Source organism: Amphibalanus amphitrite, unplaced genomic scaffold (genome assembly GCF_019059575.1).
Source record: "Amphibalanus amphitrite isolate SeventyFive unplaced genomic scaffold, NRLGWU_Aamphi_draft 000213F_arrow, whole genome shotgun sequence".
Lineage (NCBI taxonomy): Eukaryota > Metazoa > Arthropoda > Thecostraca > Balanomorpha > Balanidae > Amphibalanus > Amphibalanus amphitrite.
The window spans coordinates 668,408-690,526 of NW_024881708.1; the positions used below are offsets into that span (position 1 = coordinate 668,408).

The 22,119-nt window shown below is 48.2% G+C and overlaps 1 protein-coding gene across 2 annotated transcripts in view; it reads left to right on the forward strand.

Annotated features, from left to right (window-relative positions):
* The window catches only part of LOC122385271 (apoptosis-stimulating of p53 protein 1-like), a 145,145-nt gene that overhangs the window by 30,690 nt on the left and 92,336 nt on the right, over window positions 1–22,119 (forward strand). For both annotated transcript variants that reach the window (XM_043373413.1, XM_043373412.1), the window contains one exon: window positions 11,771–11,881. In XM_043373413.1, coding sequence (XP_043229348.1) covers window positions 11,771–11,881 — 111 coding nt within the window. The remainder of the gene's footprint in view (window positions 1–11,770; window positions 11,882–22,119) is intronic.

Genomic DNA, 22,119 nt, shown 5'->3' on the forward strand with positions numbered 1-22,119 from the left:
AGGATGACTCGGAGGTGGATTGACATGGACTCCAATTTTGAACTCCCCATTCAGAGCTCACCGCTGCGACAGGGCGGAGGCGGGGCAGTCCTCTGACTCGGCTACCTATGGCGTCACAGACTGTCCTGATTCGGTCTCTGATGGTGTCAAAGACCCCTGGATCGGTCTCTTAACCCGGCAGTTGCTGGGGTATTTCGCCACCCACCGTTTGCTGGGGGGGGGGGGCGTTAAACGCCCCCAGCCGATAACTCGAGAACCAATAGGCGCCGCAAAACGCACGAGGCGGCAAACGAAAGAACGCGACGAGACACTTCAGATGAGTACTTTAAATTGAATTTTGAGGTCACAGGTCGGGTCAAGGTCAGGTCAAACACCTGAAATCGGGCTTTCAGGAGCATGGATTTCAGGACTTCGCAATGGGCGCCTCTCGTCATAAACTCTGTCAAAACGGTGCACAATCCATCATATAAGGCCGACAAGGGTGTCAGCTCCATGTAGGGGTCAGTCAAGCATAGGTCAGGGTCAAGGTCAGGTCAACCGGGTAGGCACATATCCCCGAAAATCAAAACTGATATTCGCAGCCTGTGACACATGTTTTATGGGTAATTTGGGGCGTAGAACACGATGGTCACATTCATTTTATCATATGTGCACGTGTTTGGCTTAAAAAGCTCAATTTAAGAAATGCATGTATCATGGTCGTGAAGTAGTCACGAAAAATTGCCAAGATTCAGTTCAAGATTTTGGAAAATGTTGAACGATAATCAATAATCAGAGATAGCCATTTGATTGTTCATGGTATTGGCAGTCTAATGGCGTTTACGGCATGTCTGTATGTCTATTCTGTGATTTTATATGATTTTTTGAACATATGCCGTTTTTGGTCTAAAACTCAGAAATCATGACGTCACTAAAACCTCGATATCTCAAAAATTTTCCAACCGATTTTTTTAAAACTTTGTCACAATGAACTGCAATCAATTCCCTACAGGTACCCAAAATTTGGCGCGCCCGCAGGCGCGCCGTTTTTATGCTATGGCCCGGCGAAAAAAGTGGGGGCGTTTAACGCCCCCCCCCCCCCAGCAACTCGCGGGTTAAAACGTCACAGGTCCTCCTGAGCCGGCCCCTCATGCATAATGGGGTGGGCTGACCGGCCGAGAATGCATAACAGGCATGGTGTTGGCATTTTTAGGTGGCCGTAGCAACACCAGGCGATGCGCCGCCTTTGGTAATGAGTTTCAAGCCAAAACAAATCTTGGGGATGGCCTGCTTTTCATGTGAGTAACAGCTCATAAATGCGGTGAGAAAAGTTGAGTCTGGCAGGACGATGTTTCGGAACAGATGCGTTACACAAAGTTAGCCATTTGAACTCGATACCTAGCCCGCGCGGGGCTGGGGGGGTAAATTTTACCCCCCCTCGCGAATTTTTGCGATATCTCAAAAACGGCGGCGCGCAGCGCCGCCAAACTTTCAGTACCTTTTCTTACATCAATTTGACACGTTCCCTGAAAATTTGAGCGAAATCCGTCTAAAAATTTTTGAGGAATTGACGTTTTAGTGACGTCATGTTCGCCATTTTCGCCTCAAAAACGGCAAAAGTTCAAACGCCGCTAACATCTTCATTTTTAAAGGAATCAAGACGTAACAAAAAAGGTTATACGTAATTTTACTTTGTCTATCAAATGGCTATCTCGGTTTTTTGAAAATTTTGGATTTGGGCCTAAAGTTTTTCAAAAAACTGATTTTTTTGGGAAAATCATTATAAAATCCAAAATTTTGAGTCTATCGAAAAAACCGGAATATATGTCAGAGCAGTGGTCTATGTGCACCAACATACCAAATTTTAGAAGAATCGGTTCAAAAATGTGGGAGTTATTCAAAATTTTATGACGTCACGACACACAAAATTTTTGAAAAATGACTTTTTTGGAAGTTCTAGACCTCGTACGGAAACAAAAATAGCACCATTCGATTCGCCGTGAAAAACTGCATCAGATAGACACCTTTTTAGGCCTTAACAACCAACTTCAAAATTTGACCTCACTTGACCTGACCTTGACCTGACCTCGACCTGAAATTCATCCAGAGGTGGTCCATATCACTTATTGAGTGTGCCTATTGAATTCTATGAGTAAAATGACCCATAAAACATGTGTCGCACATGCCCTTTTCTATATTTTGTTTTTTGGTGACCTGACCTGACCTGACCTGACCTTGACCTTGACCTCTGAATGATATTGTATGCAACGAATATTGTCTTGGTAGCCTAAGAACACGTTTTGGGCGATCAGTCTCAGTCCATGACTCCATTCTTCGGCAACTACGGTGCAAGGCCGATACTGTAGAAACTTGCAATTTGTACCCTTGACCTGACCTTGACCTTGACCTCAAACTTTAAATTAAGTACATGTTTTTAGTAGTTCGTGATGAGAGCTTTCGATTGGCGTTTGAATTTTCCAAATCGGACCATTAGTTCGGGAGATAACAGGGGGGGTAAAATTTACCCCCCCCCCAGCCCCGCGCGTTCGGCTGGAGACCCCAGCCCCGCGCGGGCTAGGTACTTGAGCGATTGGAGCTTTGACATTTTGGGGACGCGATGGTTTTTGGTCCTGACTTGTGAGGTTTGCGGCTGATACAATACAGTTCGCCATTATTGATTAAGCATAGTAGCTGTGGATATTTTGAAAATTATTTTTACTTACTGTCTTCAGTGGTCTTTGCCACTAAATTGATCAGAAACCTCATCATTGGAATTCCGTGGATAGAAGAAAATTAACATTTAAATTGCACCGGTGCCCGGAAATAAATGGTCTGGCTCTATTAGATTTGCTTCGTCAGGTTTCTCCAACCGCTAACTACGGTTCGTCTGCGCTCACGTATGGACATGGGACACGAATCCGGTCAGTTCTAGTAGTCGCTCACCAAGGATTCGATTCCCTTTTCGCTGGGGGGAATGACAGGCCGGCGGTTGTGGTCGGGTGCTGTTCTGTTGCCGTGTGGGCCATTGTGAAGTATGGGGTGCGACTTAACGGCGCAGGTAGAGTTTGAAGACTGATGAGGTTTAACTGAAAGTGTATGACTAAACTTATGCGGGTGGAAGCGAGTCGTGCACGACTGACAACAAGCGATGCTTATAAATAGGTGTATATCACTCGACTGTTCCCATCGGAATAGCATAGTTTACTTTTCTTAATTGGTCTTTTATGGCGAGGGTTCAGGCGATTTTTTCCCCACCGCTTCGAGCGCTACGTATGTACATGTATGTTTGATGTTGTGGCAAGAGCAGACTTAAAACCTCTCATTGTGGCTCTTTCCGACTGAGCTTGAAAAAGCGGGCAGTGCTGGGATCTCGGTGCTATGCAACATCCTGTTCTATTCCTGGTGGGAATAACCTGTCGAGTGTCGATCGAGGGCGGGGTCTGCGCCTGCGGCTGCTCCCAGAGAACGGTGCTCTAACTTCAGAGACCGCTTAACTTTCAGTGCTTAACTTTGCTGCCGAGTACACCCCGGGAGCAGATGGAAACGGTCCGGGGTAGTGCACCAACGAAGTTCGCAATGGCTTGCCTGCCTGTGCGAGTGCTTGTTAAGAACAACAAAGTGGAGTAGACGGTGTTTTTTACCCTTCATTTGTTTCACTTTGCTTCCTGTGTAGCGCAAGGAAACTAACGTTGTCTGAGTGGAGATATCGATTGTCGATTCACCACGACTAATACAACCACCTACACCCCAACCAGACACGACAGGCCCTGTCCGAGTTCCGCTCAGATTGGTCCCATGACGAGCAGCTGTTTTCAACACCGGTCCACATCCAGTCACCGTGTTGGCGTCATGATTTGAGTGTAAAATCCGCTGCCGATGAGAGGCGGTAGTGGCCCATGTGGTCTTCACGTCTCTTATCTCGGGCCAGTTCAGCTCCAAGGTCCGGGAGCAGCCGACAGTTGGCCATGGCGTCTCTATCCTCGTTGGCGGCAGACCAATTATAAATTAGCCTCATATGCTGGGGAATTGTTGCCGCAGTGAGTGAGATCAATGTCTGATCGCATAACGCAGATCAAAGATCGCCATGATCACTTATCATGGCGATAAGTGATCATGGCGAAATCTCGCCCTGGCGTTTGCCTTTTCCGACCGTTCCGGCCGTATGCAGGATAGCTCGCCACAGGAAGTACTCGTAATCCATGAACGATAATCAATGCAGGCCGCTTAATCGACTGTCCAGTGTCCATGCAATTAATCTGCCGATACTGACGTGCCTGTCTCCTGAACAGACAGAACAATCGATCTTGGTTCGATCTCTGTTCGAAATAATGTTTACAACCATTGATTTTTGGTATAACATGGAAAGACGGGTATTTCACGCATTGCAGATCAGTTTGAAATAATATTTTCACGACAATATTTAAACCCAAATATCTTTCTTTGCATTATTTGTTTCGTTTTCTGTTTGCAAACATAGTTATTCTTATAAAAAAAATGGTAAACTTGACTAGAAATTGAAATTGTTGATTTGGTTTCAGTTAATTGCAGACCGGTGATTCGCATATATTCTGTTTGTCTGGTGTCTGACCTAACATACTTTTTTTTAAATGATTGTAATTAAAACTGTGTAACGTACGGTCTTGTCGGCTGATGCAACGGCTTTCATTTAAATCCCGCCATGAATATTGGACATTGCCTTTTATTTCGACGGCATCGCTCTACAGAATGGTTGAAACGATCGCGAATGGCCCGATCAAAGTGCACGGTTATGGGTTTTCATGGGGCCGAAGTCGGCCAATAACGCTCGAACTCCATAAGTCACGCATCGTTTCCCTTTGTTAACTGCTGATCACTATACTAATGACTGTTTTAATGACATTAACGGTCTGCTTTATGATGCGTCTTACGTCATAACCCTGGAGCTATACCTACTCCTCCTAAAATGATTGATTTTGATCAGTCTGTAAAATAAGGTTAAATCGATACTGAAATAACATTGTCTTATAAAAATAAGAAGATGATTTTTAGTAATGTTCACATTATGCCTTGCAAGTAACCATAATGAAATGTATCCTGTATTTATATATAGGTATGTATGTTAATTTATAGGTATTTTATGTTTGTAAAACACTGAATGATTGCTTTCGTTGGTGCAGCGTTTTGTTGTTGTTGTTAGTCATAAGTAGCGATGCCTAAAGTTTCGACATGTTTAATGCCTAGAGCTTATTTGTATTGTTATTTTTATGTGGTGCTCAATGAAAATATGATTGACCTTAGAACAGCGCACATATTCTAATTTTGATTTTAGAGAAGCAATAAAAATGAACCGACATATCGATCCTTTTAGGCTATACCTACGTATCTAACCTACCTACCCACAAACATTCAAGTCATCTTATTGCTATGCTAGTTTATTCAGCAAAAAGTAACACTTCTCAGTAAGTCAAGCTAAGAAAAGATCATAATTAGGTCTCATATGAAAACTTCCATGCATCTTAGTTAAGCTCTCTTCAAATTATATGCCTCCTCTTGATTGTTATGGATAATTCTGAAATGCATTCAGTCACGTAACATTCCAACGATTTCCCGAAAATATTCGTTGCTAATTTTACAGACCTGTGTGCGCTTAGCTTGCGTGCTAATCTAACACCCCCATCGCCGAACCGGACTTGTTCTATTTTGTCGATGTGGCGGTTACTGCTGATGTCCTATAGGTTGTCTAATGTTTCGAGATCCTGTTATTGACACCTCTGCCGCGTTGCAGTGACGCACTAACAACAGCGCATGTACTTTCTATTGTAGTGTTCGAATTCTCTTTTCCACGATCCGTATACAGCCGTAAATTGATATGGCTTAGGTAGATGTACGGTGTACGTACTGATTGTGTTTTAGGAATCGCACAGTGTATTTATAGTAACCCTAACTATATCCAATCTGAAGGTAATGACAGGTTACGCAACGCCTGCATCATAGCTCGACATCATATTTCTCATTATCTTTCCTCTGCTCAATATAGACACTGTCCTGAATGGGGAATTCAGAGGTAGATTGAACTGAGCCTGTCTTGCAGGCATGCCTCTGATGTTGCAACGATCTCTGACTTTTTTACGTTTAATGGCCGATGCCTGAAATCGAATACAGGTTGTGGAACGTCACCTTCCCATCTTCCAAAAATGCAACCCACTTCATTTCCGTCAGTGTTCGACCACCCACCGCCACAGCTACCCGAAATTTCGCTTCACCACACTGATGCTGGTAAAAAGATATCAAGGTCGAACGTCAACTAAATTACCCTCGCACTGATAACGTCAGCTGTAGCCGTGAAAGGTTAACGCGTGACGCATCTATCACTCCCCGAGGACACCACGGTGTTGCCACTCCTTCCCCTGACCTCTACTGTAGCCGACACGGTCGTGACCTGGTCACTACTCAGGCCAGACAGCCCCCGACAACGGTATCTAAATATCTCACGTCACGGCACCCACGTCGGACCAGAGTGTCACCGACCGACCCATCCAGTGAGCGTGCACGAGGTGAAATGTGGTCTCTGAGTCACGTGCGCATAGCATGCACGTGTGCACGCACAAGTCGTGCATGCATGCTGGTTTTTCCGCATAGAAATTGACGATGCGTCTATTCTAACGGACCAGTGCAAGTGTAATTGCTTGGTATCGAGGGCACCCGAGCGTGAGAACGTAGCTCAAACGGTTTGCAGAGTGGACTGAAATGGGCGTCCAGTTACGTTGATACTTGATACAGTTATGTAATGTTATAACAACTGTAGCGGTGGAGTAATATGGATTAGAGAGTGGAGAAAAAGCGGCTGATTTTTACATGAACATATCACAATCAATTGAGGTCTTGTGACTTATGCATCATCTTGTTTACAAAAAAAAAAACATGACGTTTAAATTACAGCACAGTCGATATTTTGCGTCATTCGTCATACAACGGCGTGTTTTCATTCAGTTTACAAACTTACTTCTCTTGCGCAACACTCGACAAAGACTAATGATGCTCCGCTGTGAGCAAACTCGAGTCTACCAACAACAACAAATGGCTGGTGTGTGACCATTCAGACAAATGTTCCGAGCTCCTTCGCTTAGGAAACACTTTCACTTCGATCGTTTCATAACAGCCGTTTGATTCACTTGCGGCGCTTTCCTTTTGAACATCCTCTGATGCCACCAGCAATGAACGTTCATGTTTACCAACACTCTACAAGATCCACCACTCGAAAACCAATCATCCGTCAATTTCTCTCTTGACTGACAGTTGTGCCTATCCCCCATCCCAACCCACTGCATTTCTGAGGCTGCCTATCGAGACTCCATAATCTCAGGTTCAGTGACCACTGGCCACGTCTATCTAGTTATCATCACCGGCTACAGACAGCTCGACCGGTGCCGTCCTCCCACGCTGTCGACGGTAAGGCGTTTGATCGTCGGGGACTGAGACCGTGCTCGCTAGTCTACGCTGTGGGCGACGTCGTCAGCCGTTCCATCGTGTGGTTTCACTACGATTTACCGACATCCAGACGCGAGTTTCAGCTGTCTCGTCCATCGCTGCGCTCTTACCCTCTCTTTCGAACGTCAACGAGCCGTCGAAATGGGCCGGAACTGGCGATCGTCGAGATCGACGATGTCTCTCGCCGGTCGGTTGACGCGGTTAAAAGCGTCGTTTGTCGTGGCCGGTTTGCTGGGCCCGTCTAACGAACCAATTTCCACTGGCCAGCGAGGCGACCTGTGATGGACGCTGTGTGAAATCGGTGAGATGTGGCACCTCAGGGGCTCTAAGGAAGGGTGTGCCCGGGCGGAAGGGGACGTTGTTATCGAGAACACACAGCTATGTGAGACAGATTGGCCATAACGACCCAATCACGGCTTCGATTTGGAGCAGAGGGTCGTCATCGTGGCATCAGAGTTCGTCATTTTGAAGGCTCAGGGGCCTCATTATTATAGACAAAGAAATCCATCTAATAATATTTGTTAGTGTCGGCGTGGCGAAAATAAAAAGGATAAGATACCGATGACTATTGTTTTAATGGTGCAGCTACCATATTAATTTCGATAATTGTTATTTAGCGTGCCCAGACGTTTGCGTGAATATATTCAAACCCCGAGTGGTTGGCCTGGATGTCTCTACACGTGTTCACGTGTCTCTTACTTCTTCGTAGGCATTTCATGTGATTCTAAATCCATATCAAACGCCTCTGGCGGGTTTAAATGACACCGTGTGAGCAGGCCGGTCTAGCACGGCTCGTGTGGTGAGCCTGTGACCGCGAGGTCAGAGGTCACGCCCGCGCGGTCAGGCGGGGTCAGTTCAGGTCCCATGAACCCCTGAGACGTGAGAAACATTACCGCGCCGCAGCCGTCCGTCTCTTGGTAGGCGGCAGCTAGGCGTTATATGATTTCGTTTCAAATCTCAGTGGAAATGGAGTCTTTTATCATTGGATATTGTGAAATCTGAATTACTGGATTATTTAGCATGTGCAGTAGGCTGTAGGATTATGTCGCGATTATTTCCTATGAAAGATATTTTAACATAGTGCCTTTTGTAATATATAACAAATATAAAGAAAAGTTGGAACTTTTTAGGAAGCTCATCTTTCTACCAGCGGACTTGGGTTTCCAATTATCGTCGAGCATCTCACAATATCTGCCGCCAGCAGTCGTTGTTAAAAGCTGTTCCATTTCACTCGATCTGCTACCAACTGTCTGGGTGTCCCATCCCTGTCAGTCGCAATACACATCGGGACATTTCTCCCAACTCTCTGAGCTGCAACACGGACCTTGCAACTGAAATTATTCCAGCTTTGTGGAACCGTTCGTCGCACTGCATCTGGAAGCTGTCTTATTGAACGTCTGTCAGAGAGTCATATGAGTGGCGAAGAGTCCTCCGTGTACTCGAGAGTCTGCCAGACGATGGTCTAGCCTGTTCTCATTAAACGTGATGTGTGTCTATCTACTCGTTGTTCTTGCCAGCCTGAGGCTGAGGCTGATGTCTGCTCAAGGAGTGTGTGAGAGCGAAGCAATTTCTGTTGCCACGACAGCTGCCGGTCTGTGTCTCGGCTCTCTTGTATTGTGTTGAACGTCTCATTTATCTGGAGTGGAAGGAATCATTGACTTCTTCTGGGAGGAGGACAGGGAGGGAGGGAGGGAGGGAGGGAGGGAGGGAGAGAGAGAGAGAGAGAGAGAGAGAGAGAGAGAGAGAGAGAGAGAGAGAGAGAGAGAGAGAGAGAGAGAGAGAGAGAGAGAGAGAGAGAGAGAGAGAGAGAGAGAAGAGAGAGGGTATAGGAGGGAGGTGTTGTTAACGTCAATAATGTGCAATGCAGAGTGCTTTTTGTCTTGATAATTCCGTTCATTGTTTTTACGAAGGAAAGTAAATTAAACGTGACACCAACTATGCAGTATGACTCTCCAATACTATGTCTTGCAATACTGCTAATTGTCAATATGTCTACAGCTCGACAGCAAAAGCAAAATGTGTGTTTAGCGTGCTCAAAGCAGGTAATGTATATCTGCATTGTATAACCAAAGTATCAACACGACACTCCACTTCGTACCAGGCTACCCTGTCGCCTGACATAGTCGGCCGGTTTTTGTGGCCATAACACCTTCAGCACCACATCGGCGGTAAGTCTGTCACACCATATCGGTAGGGCTCGACACGGGTGCAGCTATCGGTCTTTAACGAACATAACTCATAACCCAGGAGTCTGTGACTTACACAGCACTGAAACCAGACAGTGCGCTGGCCGAGCACGATATGGCGGCCCCAGTCACAGCGGGAAAGGTAAACGGTTACGTGCTCAGCTATGTTGTTTGGCTATTGTGTTTGCCTTAATCTATTCGTGTTTACATACCCCTCTCTCCGGTGCATGTTATATCGTTATCGGGTCCCTGTAATTTTATGCCATGCTCCGATCATGTTTATCCTGTGGTGGGAGAGGAGGGCAATTGGTGAGTAGGGGCGCACGTATCACATGCTATGACAAGTAGGTATCCTCCTCGGCATAATTTGTGTTTCGCTCTTGTTACCAACTGCCATTGGGCGCAAATTGACGAGCTGCGTCGGATCGTTACAGAAGTGTAATGTGAGGCCTTGATCTAAATGTGTTCTTATGCGCACTTCAGTTAAACAATGTGATTACCAGAGTCCCTACGTGGGTATAAAATTAGCCACTGCCACTAGAGCCGTTCCCAAGGAATTATGGCAATGATGAAATGCGACATCGCTCACCACCAATGTCCAAGATTGGCACATTAGTGATGCTTATAACCTTACCGGAAAACATACACAAGCGCAGATGCTGCAAACAAAGTTTTATGTAAGTTACTTGAACATAGCACAGCTGCATTAACGTTTCCATTAGAACAATTAATATAAAAACGGGGTTTTTCGTGTTTTTTTTTATTGCCACTGGTCAGCCTGACATGATCTTGCGTGAAGTTCACTATTTTCTTTGGCAGCTGTTTTTCTGGTTAAATGATTTTTTTGTTTTTCATTTTTTTCGTTATTGTGTCCAAGCTAGAGATGTCAATCGGATACCAACTTTTTGGTATACCGATACCAAACCGATACCAACTTGGTATTTGGTATTTCAATCGTATTGTGTTTGGTATCTTGTTGGTATCATGAACCCTCACTAATGTATAAGAGGCTAAGAAATCGGTAAAAAGCTGGTATTTCCCTCTTTTTTCCCAATTTGGTTTGGTTTCGGTATTTCCCCGTGGTTTTGGTTGGTATTTGGTTTGGTATCGGTATCCCAATTTTCCGTAATTGACATCACTAGTCCAAGCTAATAAAAAAACGAAATTATGATAGCGATTATCATGCTGACGATTACGAATGTTCTCGCAGTTTTGACTTTTTTGGCTACCCTAGCCCATCAAGTCTATCTATAAAACTTCAAGGTGCTCAACTATTACCTTCATGACCTTTGACATTGTACTTGTAATAGACACATGTGAAAATCCAATGTTTTCAATCATCAGGATATGACAAAAGGTTGTATGTCTCACCTTAACCGCTCTTTGGCGCCTGTTGTGGCGGTGTCCTGTTGGCTCTATGGTGTCTGTTGAAGAGTGAAACGTGTAACGACTTATTGTTATATCGACGTAATGACATGATGTGGAGATGGAATTAAATTGATGAAATACTAGGACTTACTCCACAAGGAGATCGAATGGGTCGGAGCGCTTTCAATATGTATTATACATATCGTCGTCAGCGAATCAATAACGGGTCGAATCGAGTCGGGTATCGAAGAGGTTCGGGAGCTGCGCGGCTATAGGAGCCGCGCAGCTCCCGAACCTCTTCGATACCCGACTCGATTCGACCCGTTATTGATTCGCTGACGACGATATGTATAATACATATTGAAAGCGCTCCGACCCATTCGATCTCCTTGTGGAGTAAGTCCTAGTATTTCATCAATATTGTTATATCGTTAGCCAACGTCTTCAGAAGAGTGAAAGGATGCTTCAATCGATTGTTCAAATCGATTGTTCTATTGTTTGTTGGGGCAATGCGTTGTGGGTTGACATTGGGAAAGACACACACATTGTCGTTATTAAAGTTGGCTCTTTGGTACGTGATAGTGGAAAAGCCAGGTGGGGGATTTCTCTATGGCATTGCAATAGGTGTGCATTAATTTGTTGAAAATATCCTAAATATACCGTCGTAAATTTTGACCAAGATTGCTCTTAGCCATTCCATTATCTATGCCCCGCTACTAACCGGCCCTTTCTCCTATTGACACCCGCGATGCCCCTCTGTGTGTCCTCAGAGAGGGTTTTGGCGCTGCACGAGCGGCCTCTTCTGCTGATCCAGGGCCAGCAGGAGGTCGGCGAGCGGGTCACCTTTGTGCTCCGCTACGACATGACACAGGACGTCCGAGGTAGGTCAAGCTACAGCATGCGCAGGACATCCGAGTTTAGCCCAGAGGGAGAATTCACCTTCGACATGACCTCGGAACTCCAAGGTAAAACTGTGGATGAACGATAAGGTAGAGATGGCGACTTCCCCACTTAGGTTGGAACAGGGGACTGAATATGGCGGAAGAGAACCCACTACAGATACTATACTCTGTTAAGTCGTATTGGGATATTTCTTGCCGTGAAAGGCATCACGCTTAGGACTCTTCTTTTTTGTGCAGGCATCTTGCGAATGAGATCATGTGTCGAGAATACACTCAGGAAATCGTGAGAAATCATCATAATTTTACTGAAAGACGCTTGTCTCACCATGCCATCTTGGTGATCACCATCGTTACTTGATGTGTATAGTGAACACACCAACTTTTTCACTTTTTATTTACACAATCAGCCGTTAATTTTCAACGACATGATATGCCTCTCAAGCCTATGTCAACGTTGTTGTTCTGTGGCTTAGCCGATGACGTGGTTCGACCACACCACCTCTTCGGCCATGGGACTGTGGTTGGCAGCGGTCACCGGCAACTCTGATGGGCTGCCTGAGTCGCATATACGCTCGGCTGTCCAGCGTGGAAACGTTGCGGTATGTGAATGTCATCAACCCAAGTGTTCTCATGTGACGCATATGCATCTTTGCCTCGGTAATGAAGGCGTGCGGTCACATGGTTTTACGTTAGAAAGGGAAGGATGTAATAAAGCTTTATGTTGTAATTCGGATGATAAGAAACGAAGGTATTATTTATGCATTTTAACGATAGTATATTTTGAACATTTGCGAAATGAAGCAGTGCAAGCAGTGAAGCAGTGAAGCAATCAGTGCCGGTAGCGCCATGAACAATATCAAGTTATTTCCGAAGCTGGTAGTAAAGAAAGTTATGAATGAAGTTGGGATTACTTTTGGTAATACTTGAAGCGATAAGCAGAACTAATCTGACAGCAGAATAAACATCATTACCATATTAGTACGGATATAACCTTAAACGCCGGATTCTTGCGTCATGGCTATGCACCATGTGAGATCTTCATGACTGACGCTAAATCTGGATCATCTACTTTTTCGCTGTCGTAACGTGCACGCCTTGTGAAATTTGGGGCGTGAGCTTTTTCAAGTAGAAAAATGTTTGATCCCTCCGTAGGTGGCGTTCAAGATGCATTTTCCGCCGCTCGCCCACCTGTTAGTCTACGGAATGCTGGTAATTCAGACTGAGTGTTCTGATCGAGCTCCCTGGTGCGGCCCCCGCTACACATGCCCTGAGATGCACCGATAGACGGTCGTTGGCCGGTCAGCTGAGGGGCCGAGGGCCTCATGCCGCTCTCCCCCTCCCCAGAGTCCGAGACACGAGCTCAGAGGCCCTGGGTGAGAATCAGAGACATTATCTTATGAGCCGCATCGAATCAGAAATTCAGCAGCAGTGCAGTATGGGGTTGGAGACCCTGACACCATAGTCATGAGCTCAGACCCATCGTCAGAGAGCACAACATTAGTGCTCAGACACCTGTCGATTGCCTATCACCGGCTCACCACCGAGCCTCAACGGCTGGAAAACTACCACGAACTTCCCAACTAACTCTGTTGCCGAGTGCACTACACCCAATGTCAGCATACGACACTCGGCGCTAAGCAGCTGCATGCTTCAATAACGCGCCTCCCTGGAGACTACCAATGGCCAGGTGCGGGGTCGTAGGGGCCGGTGGAGGGTTTGGGTACCCTTATATGGACGGCGCCGCTCCCGAGTGGCATTCCTGGGGTCCGCCACCGCCGCCGGCACTCCTACGTTACCAGGCGACGGTGGATGAGTGTCCTGCGCTGAGTGCTCAGTGTCCGCTGTATCTCGGATGGATATCGTTCCACGGTTCTGATCGGCTGGGATGGTTACGAGGGACCGGCGGGCTTGACGATGGCCTCGGCAACAGTTTTTTGCTGTCGTGATATGAGAAGCTCATCACGTTTGCTTCCTGCGATGTGAGATGGCTCATCCCATGCCACATCATATAGATATGTAAGAATGCCGTTGTCTGCTGTCGTGCAGTGCCATGCTAGAGCTCGTCACTCACGTCCTGTGGTGATGTAAGAAAGATCGTAAAGCCGTGATGCCGAGAAAGTCTGCTCTTGTTATACGAGAGGTCGTGACTCCCGCTCTTTGTCGATGCGTGAGCACTGAGCACGTGACTGCTCTCGTAGGGTGAGGGACCACGATGTAAAGGTGCCACCCCTGAGCTCTGCTGGTTACTGCTGTGGTTTCAGATGTGGTTTCTCCTGAAGCGGAAGCGGCTGCTAGCAGGTGTGCATTGTTCAGTGCATGCCTCTGCCGGGAGGATAGAGGGGGAGAGGGGGGATCAGGGAGGATTTATAGGATGTGGTGGCGTGAGATCGGCAGCACACCTTCCTCCCAGGCCCGTCAGACATGCACCACACAGCTATGGAGCCCCAGGTGTGGCCAGGACGCTCCACAGACCAAACCTGTTCTCTGCATCCCTTGACCGGCGGTTGTGACCGCTACACAGCTATACGAGCGTCATTTTCAAATGCCGGTGTTTATTTTCTGTTGGGAATTCCGTGAAGGCGATGGCGACGGTTTTGTGCATTCCTGGTCTGTCATTACAAGGCAAGGTAGGAATTCTCATCAAAGACGTCCGACGGTGTTCCAGGATGGAATTTCTCGTCGGACAGATAGGCACCAGCATACCCACGGGGGATCTGTTCCAGTCATGGTAACGGACAACGACGCTGGAAGCTGCGTCCATCTATGGACAGTCTGTCGTTGAATCACCTGGATTCATTTCACTGTCAGCGGGGGCCGCGGCTGCCGGCGACAGACTGCTTTTGTCTCGCCCCAGCCGCCCGGCGACTCGGCCGGCCGGCCGGTGCTACCTTCCTGTGCGCCGGTGCAGTCTCCGTCCGTCCCGTCTTCGGGATGCGATGGCCCGCGCGATACGCCTCCTCTCAATGGAGTACCGGCGGGGAGCAGTCTGTCTCGGACGGACCATTACACGGTGTGTCAGGTGCGCGTGAGGGTGGCGAGCAGACGAGATGGGCCCGCGGGGACCCGGGTGATGGACAGGATGGGCCCATACGACCCTCTAGGCCCTGCGGCGCATCGGCAATATCCCCGTGGTGCCATCGTATTAGCGCCATATCAGTTATGTGCGGCGCCCATACCTCACGAGGACGCCACATGCAATGTGTTCCCCTGATCGTTCCGTTGGTGGATATTCGATCAAATTTGAAATTCCGCCGACATTAGCCCCCTTACCGCAGGTGTGGCCCAATATTGAGCGGTATTTTGAACCGTTGCTATTCCCGATTATCGCCCGTTAGCCAGGGGAACACCTGGTCGTGGGGACGGGGAACGGTGAGGGGTGGGCTGGGTTTAAATCGCACCCCTCCGCGTGGACCGCGCCGCGTGGACGGCCTGTCTGTCTGTCTGTGTGTGTGTCTGTCGGCCATGATCACTGGCCGCACGGCGGACGGCCGCGCCGCGGAGCCGCGAGGGGCTCGGGCGCGCCAGGTGCCGGCGGGCGACCGCGGCCGGACGCCGGAATGCCGCACGCTCTGTGGGCCTCTGACGTCAGGCCGGCCGAAGTGGCACGGGCGGCGAAGTGGGCCGCTGGCCGCCGGTGGCCATCGCCGGCAGGGCGGCTCGGCGGCGGGTGCTGCATAAATCGGCGCCGCCGGGCGCGGCCCCGATATGTGTCGCGGTGCGCTGAACGGGAGCACAGTGGCCGGCTGCGGTCGGCCCGGTCACCCGGCGCGGTGGGTGCGGCCGGCTGGACAGGCTGGGTGGTCGGTCGGCACTCCGCTAGGCCGGCCGGGTGCCAACCAGAGTCGGCTGACGCCGATGGGTCGTATCTCTTGTTGTCGGGGAAGCATACTCGAATGGGTTTTCCTCACTCTCTCGTTGGTTTTGGTGTGTTTATTTGCTACTCTCCCTATCATCGTTGAACCTGTCCCATCACTCGTCCGTTGCTCTCTGTCCGACCGATGAAAGCCGTTCGCCCGTGCGTAACGGTAGCCATTCATTACCCACAAAGGTTCTTTTCACACCCACCTGACACCGTGGGTCACCCCGCTGTGATCGGTCCGGGTCTATGGGTCACCTTTTCACGAGCGGGAACCGCTGAATCGACACCCGGCCCAGATGGCCTTTTTACCAGCCCTGTCCCGGCCCGTGAAGCTCGGTTGGCCCCGGTCGTTGAACGCTCTATTCCAGTAGAGCAGTTTTTGTATTGTATTTGTATTTACATTTAAGAGCGATCCACAGTACAAAATGCGTGGCGATTACTGCAAAGGTGCAAATAAAAATGACTTCCTTAGATAAGACTCTTATCTCTTATCATATCTTTTGAAATCTCTTATCATAAGAGATTGTCTTTTCCGAGGCTTCTTTACAAAATGTGTGACGTCGCTATTTTTCTTGATAGGTCTAATACATAATCTCGTTGAAGCGTTTATCTGGAAGTTCGCACCACTGAATTGTGTTGTAGGAACATATTTTTTTCATTACGTTTGTGCTTTCTCGGGCCCTTCGAGAGTGTGCCTGACCACTTTTCAACCGAATGCTCAGCCAATGGTGTCACCGAACGCATTTAAAGATAAATCTCTTTCTAGCTCTCGCCTTGTAATTGATTCCTGTGCGATCTTTCCAGCAATGCATAATGCATGACGATGAATTGCAAATTGAACAAGATTGTTTTTGTTTCGAATAACGCTACCCGGATCCATGGCTAGTTTCAAAGTTGGCCCCAGGATATTAGCTGAGCAGAACTTTGAGGCGTGCTGTTGCCTGTTGGCAATTACACGAATCTTGATCTACGATGCCGTTATGTTTACAATTAGATATTTCATTTATTATTGAGCCTAGATTTTTCCAAGCTTGTATTCAATGATATTTGACATCCTAAAACGCCAACTGAATTAATTGACAGCGGTGGCACTAAAAACGGAATCGCTGGGAGACCATCAATCAGCAAACAAACCTGGCGGTATAATCCGCGACCCTTTCTGACGGCAACAGATAGCGATCAGTGCACACTTATCGACCTACCGTGCAGGTATTTGTCTGCGTGCCATGTGAACCCTCCTCCCCTTCCGGCACCCCTCCACCCTTGTCTGTCTGTCCCTCGACGAACCAATCCCTGCCTCCGGCACTACCGCGGGGAGCATTCGCCGAAATGGGCCGGTAAAGCCTCCCGCGGGCAGCCATACCAAATTCAAACCATGCTTGGCGAATAGACGGACATACCGATAGGCGGCAATGAAGACGTGGTCCAACTGTCAAAGATAGACTTACTGTGGAAGACCGACCAACGGCTAAATATTGACAGACTGTCAGATACTATTCGACTGTCAGATGCTGTAAGACTGTCAGATACTGCCAGACTGTCAGAGAGACGGGCGTCTGTCAGAGTTCTAGGCGATAAGCGGTGCGCGTGCTGCGGGCAGAAGGAATGCGGACGTGTCGAGCTGTGACACCCACACACACAGACAGACAGGTCGATTAGCACACCGATACACTGGTGGAATGACCTGCTGACAGACGGACGGTGGGGGAGAACTGCGTGCCGTCAGCCCACAGACAGACAGACAGACGGGTCCACTGCCGCCGGTCCCAGCCTCGACCTGATGTGGGGGAGGGGAGGTTAGCCGTGGGGAGAGGAGGCACGCTGATGTTCCCCCAGAGACCCTTAGGCGTATAATGGCCAGACAGCAATTGGCCTGCGCTCTCAGCACAATTTCCTGCAATCACCGCGGTCTGCGGTGGTCATGTTCTTGTGCGCCGGGAATACGAGTAGGTGGAATAGTGCTGAGCCGTCAGCACGGGTCTGGTCCAGCTCGCGGGTGTATGGGGCCATGTGTGGTGACAGGGTGGATTGGTTAATGAACTTCTGGCTTGTAAATGAGCTTACACATTTTTAGCACTGCTACAAATATAGAAGCTCATTTACAAGACGATTACGTAATTATGAGTAAGGCTGCTTTATTTCAACACATATTTTTCGCTCTTTGCGAAAAACGAGTGGGAAGCTGATTTAAATTTTTTCTTGGATTAGCAGAACTTCTATCTTCTCCTCATTTATATATCTCACTTTTTCCTGTTAGAGAGTTGGTGCGATTGCGATCCTGGCTATGAATGTTAACATTATTGCATGGTGATTTGTTGTCACATTTGTATCTCTTGCACACGAACTACGAAGCCTGTGTCACTTGGCGCAATTTTCCTCTCCTTTCGTCTCTCTTTTTGGGTGGCCCCTCATCCCTGCGTCTTAGCAAGTCGATTTTTTTTTTATCTAGTGATGTATGCATTCTACAGGGCCTATGTGGTTAGCTGCACCCTCAAAGTGTTGACGAATAGTATCCATAATGGGTATTGTGGTGTTCGCCTCCCCTTCCTTTCACTTCTGGTTTGAAAATTCATTCACCCAAGGTCGGCATTCTATTGACTTTAAATTGCCTAAAAAAATATCCTGGTGGTGTTCAATTGTCATTTCACGGAAGAGATACCTACAGGGAATCATGATAAATCCAGCTGATAAAACTAACTTTCTGACATCATATACCTATGGCCTGTTATACACTTTCACCGCTTACAGGCTAGCACTTTTGTGTCTCCTTATCTTGGGATCCTCACGAAATGAGCCAGTGACCATTTTGGGACAGATATCCACGGTAGTTGTCGGGCAATATCGCTTCTGATTTCACTCGCTAGAGTAGTTCATTTGCTCTGTTTTACATATCTGGTTCATATTGGTGGAATGTTGGAACTGCACAGCAAACCTTATCACTCACCAAGGAATGAACGGCGCCTCCCGTTGCTTCTCGCTTCACCTTCGTCCGTCTCTCGCCGTCTCGTTCGGCCCGACCGTACTAACCCACTCTGACGACTCAACTCTTGGCACTTTGCTCGTGGCGATGCGCCTAAAAATACTCACGGCCGGCTCGCCGTCGGCTGGTCGGACGGCGGCGCCCGACGGGCGGCCCATTTCCGAGCCGCGTCGGTCCCGACGATCTCCGTGGTGCCGGTGTCGACGACTGGTGCACGCGCCGGACCTGAGTGGTGCCGTGGTGATTGGTGACACTCTGGTGACCGCTGGTGACCGCTGGTGACCGCTGGTGACACCGGTCAGCGATGGCGCTGCGCACGATCTCCAGCACGCCGGACGGACCACCAGGTACGATCACGGTCGGTGGACGGCCGACGACACAGGCACCGGTGTCGTGCCGCCCTCCCGCTGTTTGTAAACAGGGAGTGCCGACGGGCTGTGTCTGTGATAGTGCTATCGAAACCACAAAGGACATTTCGAGGCGTAGTTGACACGAAAGGAGGATGTAGTGTGCATTAAGTGGCTGCTTCGCATGAATTTTACGTCGTTGATCACCACTTTATTGCATGGATCCACGCTAATTTCATTATTTATAAATATCACAAATGATTTTCTTTTCCGTCATCATCGTCAAGCTGATGCATGGGACATATGTCACACCACTTAACGCCTTTTGTTCAAAAGACATTACGATGAAAAGAAGCCAAGGAAGCACTTCTGTTCAATATCCCTCCCCCTCCCCCGAGCAAATTCACTAGTGCAGAAAATTGAATTAGTGACGAAGTGATCAGTCATATTTGGATTATGCATTCCTATTTAAACTGAAATTCAGTTTCATTGTGTCATGGATTGTGAGATCAGAGATGTTGAGATAGTGTTGCTGCTTTGCAGTTGACTGTATGACAGCCTGATCTTCAGATAAAAGCTCATGTCTTTCACTTTTGTTATAAATGTCACAATCAACCGTAGCTTGTCTGGTGTTTTATCGCATCAAATGACGTCCTAATGTAATGAGATTGTGAATTCCGTACCATTATTTTCTGTGGCCTAACGCTTACAATGAAAGACCTCTCGCCTAAGACGCTCTAAATAGGTGGTACAGGTTTTATATAGACCCGCCGTTGTTTTACAATTTGCCATGGATAACACACATCTGACCAATAACAATTTTTCAAAGTTAGACTGAAAGAAAGGCCTTTTCTTCTTCTAAAACTTGCCAATTCACGACTATCCTCATGTTTGCATCAGCTTTATAATTTGGCAGTCTGTTACTAAGTTAGAACCTGGCTCGGTCCCCGACTACTGCATCATCATCCACCCACGCCGTCCCCTCCTCCTTCCTCCCCCCGCCAACGTCACGCCCCCCCCCCCTACCGACGTCACGTCCGCTGCCAACACGTCCAGCCTGTCGCTCTCGATGTCTGACACCTGACGTCGCTCCCGACCCGCCTCCTACTGGGACCGGGGCCAGTCACCTACCGGGGCTGCCCGCTCCATGGCTGCATACAATGACACATCTGTCGTCTGAGACAAAAGCAAGGATAGCCCGGCAGGCTGGGTGGATTTCACTCAATCATGTTACGGCGCATGAGGAGTGATAAGTTGGCCGTCGCCCCAATCGGTCACTGTTTGAAGGTCGCTGAGATCGCGTGGTTTGTGGTAAGCTGGTCCGACTGAGACGGTGCGCTTTGTGGGTGGTCTCTGCCCCCCCTCCCCTCCTCCTCAGCACCTGCTGGCGAATCTGTAACGATCTGTGGTCTTTGATCATTGGACAGCTCGGCAGTCTGAACAGACAGAGATGTCCGGTACCGGGGCAGTGAGGGATTGGGTCAGCGTGAAGCAGGCCGCCTGGCCACTGCAGTCACCCTCAGCTCGGCAGCAAGGCCAGGTATTGACAGAGCAGTTGAAGCAGTTGGCGTGGTGTTGGACACCATTAGCTACTAGCTAGCTACTACTAGCTACTAGCTATTAGTAGTTAGGCGCTAAAGCGCTAACGAACCGTTCTCGAGAATGGATCAGGCCAGGTGGCTCACGGCTACTACATCGCACCAGGTCTGAAAATTGTCGCTGAAGCTTTCAGTATCCGAGGGCTACGACAGACTGCTAGATGTTCGTGGAAGCTCCCACACGTGTACTGACAAAGCAGCTGATAAGGTCACGGCCTGCCCTGCACGGCCGGGTGGCGGAACGTTTTCAATCTTCATGCCAGGCTGCTTGACTGCGTCTGGGGTTAACCCTAGAACGCCTAGGGGGGGGGTTGTATCAACCCCCCCCCTGAGGTTTTTTCGAAGTGCACGCTAAACGGCTTGTCGTAGCGGGCTGAAATTTTCAATACCCTATGGGGCAACCTTTGCGCATCTTTTGCCGAAAAAAAATTGATCGGGTCATGTCAGGTCACGGAGTTATGACGTCATAAGAGGTACAGCCTCCGGCCGGATTTTCACAAACTGAGTGCCAACGCCCGAGGTTTCCTGCCGGTGGTACGGACATCGGTTGATGGATCGTGATGAAACTTCCCATGCATGTTGGGGCAAGTATTGGCTATCATATGGTATAAGAAATTTGACCAGGTCAGGTCAGGTCACGGAGCTATGACGTCACAAGAGGAACAGCGTCCGGTACTATTTTTGAAAAGCGCCCGAACCACTATTTTGCTAATTCTTGTCACCTCAATGGGAATATGCAGTAATATTAGCTTCTATAGGGAGCAAATGGACCTCCCAAATCCAAAAATACAATCAGATTTCAAAAATTTAAATTTTGATTTTTCGAATTTCTGCCGCCGACTGTGACCTTCCTGACTTCCGGCGCTCCCAACGCGCCATTTTTAGAGCTAGGGAAACGAAATACATACCAAACGATAGAGAATTGATCAAGGAACACGATAGTGAAGGTTTCAAGTCGATATCTCCCACCGTTTTGCCGCAATCGCCGCCGAAAGTTGAAAAAAGTCTATTTTTCCGAAAATTTGACCTTTGACCGGTCAAAAGTAGGTCAAATGTTGACCTAGGACCAAAAAATATACCACCAATCGCGAGATCTCGTTGAGAGCAATCCGTTGGTTTTTTCCGCTAAGCTCTACGACCTTCCGTTTCGAAACGCCAGGGGGGGGGTCGTAACAACCCCCCCCCTGGTCGTTCGTGTTATGAGAAATGGCCTGGTCGTGCGAGGGTTAACCTTTCCCTGCCGAAATCGCTGGAGGGTAAAACAGAAACTTTCGTTGTAGATATCACTAGGATGGCTGATGCAACGGTTAGCTGTTCCTGAAAGTCGAGGATTAAACGGCGTGACACCTAAACCGGCACTGACTGCTGCTTATTTTGATGAGTTTGTTAAACTAGTTTTTTTTAGATAAAAAAACAGCAGCTTATTCCCTATA